Here is a 13,233-nt window from a genome sequence, read left to right on the forward strand (position 1 = left end):
TGCCACCAAGTGGTTTTTGTCTCTGTGATGAACTAGAAGAATCTTTCCTTAACAAAAGCTGAGGAGGCTGCTGCGTGAAAGGAGCGCTCGTTGTTGACTGTGGGGATTATTCAGACAACTCTTTTTTTTTTTTTAAAGCTTTCCTCAGTTTTATAGCTTCGTAGGTCTGTGTTGGACTCTGAGATTCTTGGAGTTGTACAAAAAAAGTTTGATCTCATCCAGGAGTGTCATCTCTGCGTTTCTGACATGCGCCTCAGCCGCTCTGTTGCTGTCTTCATCTTGTTCTTCACAGGTGAGTCCATGCGACAAACCTAGCGTGTACGAGACAAGAAAACAAAAATAAACAACAATTCAAATGTTAGGGGCTAGATTTCATCAAAGTACCACGTGATTACAGTGCACGATGTACTTTCCTGTGATCAAAGGAAAAGTACAGAATCAACAAAGTAAAACTACTCCTTAAGTTCCCAATGCAAAAACGTTTGCTCCCAAGGTTTTGGATAGTGCATATTCTGTTAGCAGAAACTAGATGGTGAAGTTGAAACAGAGGCTGAAACTAACGAGCAATCTGCTGCTTCTGTTTAGCTACAGTAACCATGAAAACTCATATTTCCAAAGCGTAAGTGACATCTCTGATAAAAAATGGGAAGCAGCAAGCTCTCATATTTATTAAGAGAGAGAAACCATGAAATCTTTGGCAAGTAAAGAATAACTTTAACTTAAAATAATGATTGTTTTGTTTTAGCTCAATCAATCAGTTGTTCGACTAAAGCTATCTAGCTATCTAAAGTAATCTAAAGTAACTACATCTGTCTGACAGTGATCTTCTTTTAAAGGAAAAGTTATTTAGTCTAAGTTTAGTATAAATTCAAGCATTGGTTTTGTTGCAAGTCTCAACTAAGACAAATTTGCATGAATATGTAATATATTAGATGGTTGGCCAAGGTTCAAGTCACTCATCTTCCCTGCAGCTGGGAAATACCTCCTCTGCAGTAAAGCCACTGGTATTAGATCCAGATGTGCTGCATTTTTTAGGTGAATCGATGAGTACAAATGGAGGTTCCTGCTCCATTTGTGCCTCCACAACATCTCCCAACATGCAACTGGCTAAAATCCAGGATAAGATGACTTTAAAAATGAGCTGAGCTTCATTTCTCTTCAGGTGTTCCTTCCCCGTTTGCTGACCAAGCAGTTTAATTACGGCTCAGCTCCAGTTAATTACTGAGGAGTCCCCCTCCGGGCCAAACGTGCTAAAGCCTTCATTTAATCCTGCAAGATAATGACATGACCTGAGATTCCCCTCGGCAGCACATATGAACTCCAGCGATGATGAGGAGTGATTGAAAGGATGATGCTCGGTCTCTCAGCTTTGTCATTAGAGACATGAAATGTCAGATGAGCAGCAGCTTCTTTGTGGTCTGACTCATTTCTGCTGCATGGTCTCACTCTGCCTGCAGTGTGCATGTCTCTGCAGTAAAATCTGCCTAATGTGTGTCAGTGTCTGGGTATTCTGCACCCCTTAGTCATCAGAAGCAGCGTTTGAGTAAAAGCACCAGTCGGGCAAGCCTTTCTTTGTCATACGTGAGAAAAAATGGATTCTCTTTGGGTCCGAGAACAAGTTATGAGGGGACTATTTTCATACATATTATCACAAAAGCTGAATGAGTAACAAGAAGTCTAATCTCCAAGGTTATGTTTGCCTATTAGGAAAAACAGCTTAAGTCTATAGAAAACCTCCGTTTCAATTTTATCCATGTATAATCTCACATATCATTTTAATTCCCATGTGCATGATAGTACACCCCACTTGCAGTAATGTCCATTTCTATATTTGAACACTGCAGTGATTAGCCTGTTATTTCCTGTGTGACTAATTCTCTGTGAGGGGAAATATTAGCCTGGGGAAGTGTATTGTGTGGAACATTGGGCTCTTTATAAGAAAAATAAAACAAACAAAAAAACCCACTGACGGTGGGTTTAATCTGCTTGTCTTAGGAAGAATCTGGAGCAGAGTAGGGAAATTAAATGTATCATTACTAATAAAATGCTTTAAAGTGGACTTTATTAGCTTGAGACTAAGTTTAATGCTGAGCTGAAGCAAAGGAAGCAGAGCAGGAACTGAGAGCTGGGATGGGGGGTGGGGGATTGACAGACTGGAAAGTTTGGCACTCAGCTCTAAACACGGAGTCATTTTCAGGATACTGTGCCTGAGCCACCACTGCAGAGAAAGAAGAGTAACAGTGATTTATTGTGCAGAAAGTACAGTACAAGAACTGTTAGAACATGGAAACTGGTGAGTAAGAGACACAATCGCCAAGTGGGCAATGAAAACATGCTGTTTGTCCTGATGTGTGGTGGAGTTAAAGTGAAAGTTTCAAAACATAACCAAGGCCATTTACATGCATCACCTCAAGAAAGCAAAGAGCCCCAGGATTTTCCATTTCCTGATTGGAAATCCAGGTGGAATATTATTTGAGTTGTGCTAAAGGAAGCTGAAAGGAGGTTGTGGAAATGAGAGTGCGCGGTGAGAAAAGTTTGTGTCTGCCTGCTTCTGTGTGACCTACATAATATGTGCTTCAGTCGTATTATTTCACCCCAGCTGATGCTCAGGAGGTTTGGGGTTCGAACCCTAGGCTTTTCTACATGTTGGCTTAAATACATGTCCAGGGGTTAGGTTGCTCCTGATGTTTCCATGTGAGTGTGTGAATGTTAGGTTAAAAGTGCTTAGGTTTTTTAAATACGTGTGAATGATACTTGTAGTAAGAAAGCTCAAAAAGAGTAGAAAAGTGCTATTTGAGTGACAGTCTATCTACCATAAACACATGTGACATGTCTGGTTGTTTTTTCAGCTGGCTCTGGGACTACAGTATACGAAAATGAGTTTACAGAGGAAGATACGACTCCTCAACTGGACTACACAAGTGCGTATGGACAACAGACACTCACTGGGGCTGGGCCATATGTCAGAACATACCATCAAACAGTGTCTATTAAAGATTTGGCCTCTGTCGCTCATATGACGGTAGCTAACACATCTGGTGTCAAGAATAAGCAGCTTAGTAAGAAAGTCTGTAAACTTTTAGATTTTTGCTCAAAGACTCTTCTAGGAAACCAGATGATAAAGAGAATATAGATATTTATAGCCTGCTTACTTCTTTGGATCCAGGGTTATGCAATCCAGATGAAATGGTTTTTTGATTTTTGTGTCAGTCACTGCTGTTAAAGCCATTAGAAAAAAAAACTTGTGTAATTATTTATTTATTTATTCATTCTTTGCTGCCTTGATGTCTGGCTTAATCCTCTTCACAACGTTGCTTCAGTTCATTGAAGATTGGAGGCATTTGTTTAGGCACAGCTTTCTTAAATTCCCAACAAAGCATTTTAATTGTGTTGAGGTCTGTCAGACAGATGACCTCATATTTGACTCTAGAATACTCTGTTATACATAGGAGCTCATGGTCGACTCAATGACTGCTAGGTGTCCTGGTCCTGTGGCTGCAAAACAAGCCCACACCATCACCTTTCCATCACCGTGTTTGACACTTGGTATGAGTTGTTTATGCTGATATGCAGTGTTTGGTTTTCTCCAAATGTGATTCTGTGCATCACAGCCAAACATTTCCACTTTTGTGTCCTCTGTCTGGGCACTGTTTCAGAAGTCTTATGGTTTGCTCAGATGCTTCTTTCTAATAATAATTTTTGTGGTGCTTTTCATCTGGTTTCTTGCTGAAGTTTGAATCTTTGAACTCTATAATAAAGACTGATTAACTGATATAGACAAGCACAGTCTGAAATCCCACTTTTCCCATGAGCGAACACTGAGTCCAACACTCAGAGTCTAAAGGAATCACACAAATCTGATTCTGGCTGCTCTTTAAAAACAGACCCTTACTGGTGCCATCCTCCGGGTCTGACCAACGGTGAGGTGACCTGCCACTCCCCTCGAGGCAGAGCCTACAGGAGCACATTGGGAACGCGTTGCCAGATGAGCTGCGATCGAGGGTACAAGCTGCTGGGAAGACGCTCCATTATGTGCCTCGCTAATCGCCGCTGGTCTGGGACTGCTTACTGCCGCAGTATGTGGAGATTTTAACTTAACATGTGATCAGTTTGGTGACACTCTTTGTTTTTCTGACCAAGAAAATCGATCAGCAAATACGGTGAGTGTCTGTTATTTGAAAATATTCATCTCATTCTTACTGGCCAGGAATTATAAAATCAGTTCAGTTCACATGTTCCCTTATTACCATGAGCACTGGAGTTGTTAATTTTATTCACTGGCACCACATGTAAGTGTTAATCCACTGCTGAAAATAGTCCCCAATTACACTTTTTTTTACTCTTTGAGAGTAATAGTTGCTTAAAAATGCAGTTCCCAGTTTGAGCCTTTTTAACAGCTCGGAGAGTTAAATCAAATCCTGTTTTTAGATATTTTCTTCACACGTGCTCACACTGCTAGTGTTGTTGACACTAAAAATAAAAAATCACCAGCCAAACCTTTTAATTCTTGGACTTTCCTGGGGTGGCTTTTTATGATTCACAGTTCAAAATAATGAATTGTTCTTTTTTTAATACTCTGAAGCAGACTGCTTAACAATTTTAACCTTTAAGGAAAGTTTCTTTTGATTGCCCCCTCCCATACAGAAGGTTTGAAAAGCAGATGGGTGGGGCTTCTGTGCTTACAGTGGAAAGTGTGAAGCTGACGTGTCCATATTAAGGATATCTGCTGTCAGTGATGTTATATAGACCCAAGAGAATAAAATAATCTAAAACTAAATGTTTAGAGCAGTCTGGTTCTTACTTGAACATACACTGAGCTCATTAGTTACAATTTTGACCATGTTTAATATGAACAGCCACCACTGTGGCCATTTAACATACTCTCTGTGTGCCCATCAGAGATGCGCTGCCACATGCTGCCCCTCATTTACCATGGCAGGTACACCTGCACTCAGGGCTTTATGGTGGACTCCAGGTGTGACTTTACCTGTGACACTGGCTATCGCATTGAAGGAGAACCATCACGCATCTGCCAGCACAGGGGGTCATGGAGCGGAGTACAGCCGGTGTGTTCAGGTACGCAGCACTGTCTCAGTGTGTAGATCCAAGTGAAGCCGACCAAATGTTTGGAAATTCTGTCAGCTATATTTTTTAACTTAATGCCATACATGGACTTTAAATCAGGCCATCTGCTCTGGTGTGGTTATCCTTCATTCCTTCACAGGATTGGCTCCTTTTACAGTCTCACAAAAACAAGCATATTTCCTCCTCGTCTGTTCTCTGGACTGAATCCAAACTGTGGCTTGTTGCTTTCTGAATTAAATTCTGCTCTTTATAGCTGTAGCAGTTGGGCAATGCTGACAACATGCCTGCTTCCTTTCTCTAATGCTACATTGCCATTATTTCAGATACTGATCCTCCAAAGATAAAGTGTCCTCCATCTAGACTCAAGGTCGCTGAGCCTGGAAAGCTCACCGCCAAGGTGACCTGGGACCCTCCGACAGCCACAGACACTGCTCACAAGTCACTCGAGTATGTCACAGACTTCCTTTATTTCCCTTTCCTGTTCATTCTTAAATGGATTTGAACATTTTGTTGGCTACTGTGTCTCTCTGCAGTGTGATATTAGTGGGCCAGGAGCCAGGCACTGACTTTAAAGAGGGACTTCACATTATCCGATATAAAGTGTACGATCAGGCCAGGAACAGAGCTGCCTGCAAGTTTATAGTGCGTGTTGAGGGTAAGCTGCCAAACCGGATTTCTTGAGTTACTATTTTGTTATCACTGTTGTATTTTATTTACATGATTTTGTTTTACATTCAGTGAGAAGATGTCCAGAACTCTTTCCACCCTTGCATAGTTACCTCAGCTGCTCCTCCGATGGGAACAACTATGGTGCAACGTGTGAATACCACTGCGAAGGAGGATACGAACGGAGGGGGGTGTCGAGTCGTGTCTGCCAATTCAACCGAAGCTGGGGCGGAGATCCTGCTGAGTGTGTTCGTGAGTACTGAGTCTGCAAATAGGTGACTTTAAGATGACTGTATAACAGTGGCAAATGTACCAGACTGACACAACAATATAATAAATAGAGTAAAAAAAAACATTTTTATATTGTAAGGTAGACCCTAGAATAATACATACAGAGAAAAACCCAACAATCATATGACCCCGTATGAGCAGGAACTTTGGCGACAGTGGGAAGGAAAAACTCCCTTTTAACAGGAAGAAACCTCTGGCAGAGTGAGGGGCGGGGCCACCTGCTGTGACCAGTTGGGGTGAGAGAAGGAAGACAGAAAGACATGCTGTGGAAAAGAGCCAAAGACTGCAGTCAGTACTCAGTTGAGGCTCCAACCACCACCAACACCGGCAGATGAATCGCAGACTGCAGAAACTTTACACTGGACTTCACACACCGGGGATTCTCTATCTGTCCATTGTTCCTCTAGACCAGCGGTCCCCAATCCCAGTCCACGAGGGCCGGTGTCCCTGCAGGTTTTAGGTCTCACCCTGGGTCCACACACCCGAATCACATGATTAGTTCTTTACCAGGCCTCTGGAGAACTTCAAGACATGTTGAGAAGATAATTTATCCAATTAAATCAGCTGTGATGGATCAAGGACACATCTAAAACCTGCAGGGACACCGGCCCTCGTGGACTGGGATTAGGGACCCCTGCTCTAGACACTAGGACTTAGATTTACCAATGAAATGCAAAAATTACCTTCATCTGAAGAGAGGCCTTCTGATGTTGTCTTTGGTTCAGGAGTAGCTTAATATTAAGACTGCTTCTTTCCCTGAGGACGTCTGTGGGTGGTGGCTCCTGATACTTTGACACCAGCATCATTCCACTCCTTGTAAAGCTTTCCCAAATTCTTTAATCGACTTTTCTTGTCAGTCTGCTCAAGGCTGCGGTCGTCCCTGTTGCCTTTGCATCTTTTCCTACCACACTTTTCCCATCCAGTCAGCTTTCCATTAAAATGCTTCGATACAGCACTCTGTGAACAGCCAGCCTTTTCAGCCATAAGTTTCTGTGGCTTACCCTCCCCATGATCGTCATCTGGACAACTGTCGAGTCAGCAGTGTTGTGGTAGTGTGTTCTAAACTAGATTGAGAGGTATATTGTATTTATAATGTTTGAAAATTCATTCATTCAAACTCAAAATGAAATCTTCAAATCATTTCAGATATATGGGCTCAAAATGTGGTCATAAATATTTTGTACTTGTAAATCGGTTTTGTACTTGTAAATCAGGATTTGTATGTGTAAAAAAGATTTGTGTGTGGACGAATTTTGACCCTATTTTTCTTCCTTTCATCTGATTGGTCAATGTCATGTCAATCACAAATGTAACAATCCAATCAGAGAACAGATGGGTTTGGCTGTCGGAGGGGCGCTTTTTTTTGAACTGCAGGTCTTTGAAGGGAATAAATGCCCTTTTACATGCCAACCCAGCGTTTTCCTTCATCACCACGAAGGAAAACAGTCTGTGGTCGTCCGAGTTTGGTGATTTTTGTGTCACAGGTCTACGTGTTTAATACAGGGACTTCCACAGCCTTTTCAACAGCGCTGCGGACCGTGGGGTGGGGCGGGCAGTGTTTTGGAAATGACAGTCTTCATCACAAAGCTTTCTTCGTTATGAATTAGCATACATGTTTTTATTGAACATTTGAAGAACTAGCAAAATAAAAACAGAAACTCTTGTAGAGGACATAAAGTCAGAGATAGAAAAGATGCACCTGCTCCGGAGCAGGTGCATCTAGTACAGGTAGAGCTGCTGCAAAAACCCACAGAGCTCAGCAGCCAGCGCAAAAAATTCTGGATCCTTTGCTTTTAGTTAGCAGTTAGCATTAGCACCACATCCTGCGTCCGATGTGAAAGGACTTTTATGCTGCACACTGTGACTCACAGCAATGGTCCCGGGTCAGCCCTGACTTTGTGTTAAACTAATCCTAAAGTAATAATGGTATTTCTAACCACTGATATACCACAACTTTATCCTTTCAACAGCTGCTGAAAGTTAGGGGACCTAGCTGCTATCGGATATTTATATAGAGATCCTCCAGCTTCAAACTGTATCACCCTTCAAGGACCTGCAGTTCAAAAAAGCGCCCCTCCGACAGCCAAACCCATCTGTTCTCTGATTGGATTGTTACATTTGTGATTGACATGACATTGACCAATCAGATGAAAGGAAGAAAAATAGGGTCAAAATTCGTACTTGTAACTTGCAGGGTTTTTTTTGGCTAAGTCCACACACAAATCTTTTTTACACATACACATCTTTTTTACGCACACACAAATTCCTTTTACACATACGAAACTGATTTACAAGTACAAAATATTTATGACCACATTTTGAGCCCATGCCAGATATTGCACTTCTGATTTTGTGAGCTGTAACCAACAATCATCAAAATTCAAACAAAAGAAATGAAGCTTGTAAGATTTCACTTCACATCAAATGACTATATGAAAGTAACTTTTCAGGATACTTGCATTTTTTGCACTAGTATATTAGTATAGTTAATAAACAGTTGTTTATCATGGCTGTTTTGCATCAACCAGCAAATATTTTATATACAGTGAGGTAGTAAAGTCCAGTGGTTCCTGACATAAGGGGAAGGCACCCCACAAAGATAATTATTAGAGGAATAAAAAGTTCCACTTTACAGTTTCCTCTGTCCTTTTGTTATTTATGTTGTGTCAGAGATTTACAGTTAACAAACAGTCAGGTGAGTAAACAACACTGAGACACTTGTTACTGATAACGTGCAGCACGGGTGAATCTCAGACAGAGAGACACACCGAACTGCAGTATTCGTTTATTTTTATAGGTTACATCGCAAATATAATCACATTTCCTGTTACGCAGGTCCTGATGCTGTCTGTGTGTAAGCTGTGTGTGTATGTGTCACAAAGTGTGTGTGCTACAAGTCAATTTCTAAGAATAAGATAATGCAAGTCAACTTCTGCGGATGTGTATTTCTGTGCTGATCTCTTGCGGTAAATGTCACAGGGTCACAGGGTCAGCTTCCTGTTTCTTCAGAAAGCTGTGTCTGGTGAAATATGTGAACATAAGCATAACATAACATTTGAAGCATAATCAAATAAAACAGTAAAAAATCCTTAACATGTTGTGACAGATATTCAGAGGCAGGACATTTTTGATGGTGTCTAAAAGCGTTGATGAGGAGTGATGATTACACACTTTCTTCTTAAGAAGGTCAGAGCTGAAAAGGCTGAACAGCGCTGCTTTAATCTTGAACAGCTCGTGCGATTTTACGCTTCAGCGAAAAAATTAATAAATTTAAATTTTTGGAGATTTTAGCCAGAGGTGGGGGATCTGGTTAAAGTCTCCATGCTGGCAGCAAAAAGTATGAGATAGAAGAGAATACATCTGAAATCTATACATTATTACAGTATGGAGTGCACTGCATACATAACAGAATGCTTTTGTATGTGCTTATGTACATGTGGAGGGGTATAAGTGGAGGATGTAACTATGACCTTTTGTTTGTAGCAATTGAGATTAAAGCCGATGTAAAGACAGCGCCAGCTCTCCTGGATCAGTTCTATGAAAAGCGGAGGCTGCTGATCGTGTCTGCACCCAACATGTCGGACCCTGACTACCAGCTCCAGAACATCATGACACAAGTGAGACTTTACTTGATCAGCCCAGTAAAGCTTCTGAAGCCGTTTAATAAGTAACAAGAACCCAATCATGTGTTTCCCCTTTTCCTGATTCAGAAAGCAGATTGTGGATTAGCCCTCCGGCACGTAACCGTGATCGAGCTTCTGGGCTCTCCTCCTCGTGAGACTGGCCGCATTAAAGAAAGTCTTCTTCAGCCTCAAGTCATAGAGGGTTTAAGGTAATAATTTATTTGTTCAACAGTTTTATGGTTCTTTTATGGGGACTTTAAAAAATCCATCCTGAAATGACTTTATAAAATTTCCATTTCACTTAACAGTCAGGAGTTATTTTCACAAACTTTAAATGTCAGGAGTCTCCTAATAAAAAGAGAGTCTCCATTCAAAGATTAACATTTCTAAATATAGCATAATAATCACTTCGATGGGATTTCAACAGACCCGACAAAACATCAGTAATAATCATCTGGCTTTTGGTTTCCCTGAGAAGCACTGCGATGCTTTTGAAGCTGAGAATTTTGCAGTAAAAATAAACATTAAAAAATAATTCATCTTAGGAAATGCCTCGATAAAGATTCTTTCCTACAACTGTGCAATTTGAGTAAGAAGCATTCCTCAGTTTTTCCAGACTGGAAACTCTTCCTAACCTAAGGTCTCACTGCAGACACACAAATCCTAAAGAGTACTGAGGTAAACTGAGTGAGCAGAGCACAAATCATCAGGGGAATTCAGACATCAATAAAGGGACATGTTTTATCTCAACATAGCTTAGAGTTGGAAGGAAATACATCTAATTGTAATTGAAAGCAATGAGTTGAAAGCCAACAAGTATAAAGCTGCACTGAACAATACTCTTTTTAATACAGTGATCGTGCACTCTCCATAGACTGTATATAAATGATGGCTGTAACTACCTTGCTGTAACCCATTGGTTCGCTAAATCCTATTTTGAAGACTTGTTTTGAACATTTTGGCTGTCACCAGCTTATTCTGAGAATATATTCATCACAAGGCAGTAATGTTATTCCAGTTTAAATGGGATCATCATTCACTTATTTTTTGTACTAAATAAGACATGAAACTAGTGATTGAGACCACAAACCAGAAATATTTTAGGATCTGTGTTCACATACAGTGTTTCTTGGGGTGGAAGCAACCTGGCGCTAATTATATGAGCACTTCTGTGAAGAGTTTATTATTGCTATGCTCTGCTTCTTAGTCTATTGCTATGCTAACACCCTGAGGCATTCAGAGCTGTAAAGCTTGAATCAATTTCTCAAGTCTCTAAAAAACATGCCTGACATTATTGTAACAATTTTATATGGTGTTATTCTGTGAGAGGCTGGGAGGCCCTGCAGGACTCAGAATTTGATACGTGGAAGATAACGGATGGATGTTTTTAAATTCAGGAATCAAGTGGTCAAAACTAAAATAGATAATGCAGCTTTTATACTCCAATCTGATCATTTTGAACACCTAAAGAATGATGTGTGACTACTTTGAGAAGGCAAACCTTGAAGCAAAAAGTTGACTTTTTTAAGCAACGTTTGCCAATTATAAATATCCAGCTATCCAGAATATTACAAGGATGAATTATTTGTAATTTTCACTGTAGAGGATGTGTTAATGGCTCTTATTGGGTTTCTCCACAGGCAAGCATTCAGAATATCCAGAAGCTACTTCAGCATGGTGCTCCTGGATGAGCTCGGTCTGGACCGAGAGCGCTTCATTTCCCCCGTGGGTTCAGATGAGCTGTTCTCCTACATCGACAGTTTCCTGCTGGACGAAGAGGAACGGGAGAAACTGGAGCTCCGCAGCGATTTCTGTGACTAATTTAATAAACCTCTGTCGTTGCCACAGCAATGCACTCATCAGTATTACTAACACACAGTAAGGACAAACAACCAGAAACCAGGTTCAGAGGAACATTTGAAGCGGGGAAAAAAAAGACAAGACAGCAGTTCCTTGTTTTAAAATGTGATTATACAACACTGAAGTGCAAGCACTGTTTGCTCTGTATTAAATCATCAGCCAAAGGGGTGCTGACAGCAGAAAGCGTTTGCCACAGAATATCTAGCATTTAAGATTAGAAGTAAAACACACCAGCAAATATGTGTATATACACACATATAGAAATGTAGATATGTATTTGTATGGAGCTTCTTTATTATCAAAGACAATTCCCAGCTGGACTCAGATGTAACCAAATTCCTTCTAGAAGCATCTTTCACCACATCCATACACTGAAATGCTTCCGAGCAGTTAGTCTGAAGCAGTATATAAATCAACTTTAATTCAATAGGATATAAACTTGCATGCATAACAAGTCAGATCTGATAAATATAATCTACTGCCAACTTTGCTCTAAAGGTTATAAAAGCTTTATCTCCTAAAAGTTATATTTTTTACCAACATTTAAAAAAAAAAAAAAAGCGGAAAAAAAAGTGTAGCGTGTGTAGTGTTGCTCTCTTTTATCTTTAGTTTAAAGTGGAGAAAGCGAAAGAATGTCTGAGTTTAGTTTATTTTTGTTTTTTGGTGGAGAGAGCATTGAGGTAAACAGTGTTACCAAAGATAAAATGTTCTTTATTGAAAAACTTCTCATGCAAGTTATACAAATAGTAATGTAAATGCACTGGTATGGATTAAATAAAGCAGAATTTCTTAGAAGCGACAGCTGAAATACTGCATAACCAGTTTGTTTCAAATTGTTTTCCCACACCAGTATGCATCTCGACACAAATAAAGAGAACTGTGAGAAACTGCCAAGTGCTGTGCATGATTTTGAATAGCTAGAATATATATACAGTTTGAATTTTTAAAAAAGTGACTGCTTTAACAAAATAAATCTGTTGTGGTGATGCTTTGGCACGCTTCCAAAAGGTTAACACCCATCTGCAGTTTGGGGGCCGTGTTAAAGATGAACCCCGTGCAGAGAGAGCAGGTGTGAGCAGCTGTGGAGTGTCACGACAACAAACTGGGTGACCGCTCACTTCAAGAGACCGGCCTGCTCTGGTGTGACAAGCTTGAGAAAATAAAATTAATCCACAATCCCATGTTAGTCTCACAGGACACAGCTTCTCATCATCTCAGGCGTGTACTGTCCTCATTTGCCCTTCGCCTTCCCCATAGTGGAACGCAGTGTAAGAGTGCCCTCTGCCCATGAGTCCGGGTACTGCATCATCTTCTGCCAGAGACTAATCTCCTCTCCAACCGAGTCCAGCTCCACCTCCTCTTTTCCCACCTTTACTGTGCCTGCAGGGTTAAGATTGCACAGTCACTGCAGAATCTGTTTTTCTCATTAATAATAGTAAATTCTACAACTGTTTTTTCTCAAAGATGCTTAATTTTTGTATTTTTGTTTAATTGTAAAACCCATTATATTGGCATGAATTTCAATTCAAGTCATCTTTACTCCACTGTGACATATTGCTTGCTTTTAGGCTGACCAAATGTTAACAAACTAAATGTAGAGCAAAGAGTTTCAAGGACAAATATATTTTATATGAATGCAAATTTCCCAAACCCCTTGCTACTAAATATAGCACAAGGAAGCTAAAGCTTAGTCTTAAGGATGTTATTT

At 40.4% G+C, this 13,233-nt stretch overlaps 2 protein-coding genes across 3 annotated transcripts in view; one reads left to right on the forward strand and one right to left on the reverse strand.

The window, feature by feature from the left end:
• srpx2 (sushi-repeat containing protein X-linked 2) lies at positions 1-12,419 on the forward strand. Its single transcript, XM_004545741.5, has 10 exons — positions 1-292; positions 2,850-2,921; positions 3,885-4,076; positions 4,900-5,076; positions 5,409-5,532; positions 5,619-5,740; positions 5,824-6,003; positions 9,526-9,659; positions 9,753-9,874; positions 11,306-12,419. Exons 1-10 carry the CDS (start codon positions 247-249, stop codon positions 11,484-11,486), a joined length of 1,350 nt encoding a protein of 449 aa, XP_004545798.1. The 5' UTR covers positions 1-246; the 3' UTR covers positions 11,487-12,419.
• Positions 12,216-13,233, reverse strand: part of sytl4 (synaptotagmin-like 4) — a 15,930-nt gene continuing 14,912 nt past the window's right edge. For both annotated transcript variants that reach the window (XM_004545738.5, XM_004545740.6), the window contains exon 17: positions 12,216-12,905. In XM_004545738.5, coding sequence (XP_004545795.2) covers positions 12,757-12,905 — 149 coding nt within the window. In that variant the 3' untranslated portion in view covers positions 12,216-12,756. The remainder of the gene's footprint in view (positions 12,906-13,233) is intronic.

This window comes from Maylandia zebra, linkage group LG2 (genome assembly GCF_041146795.1).
Source record: "Maylandia zebra isolate NMK-2024a linkage group LG2, Mzebra_GT3a, whole genome shotgun sequence".
NCBI classification, from domain to species: domain Eukaryota; kingdom Metazoa; phylum Chordata; class Actinopteri; order Cichliformes; family Cichlidae; genus Maylandia; species Maylandia zebra.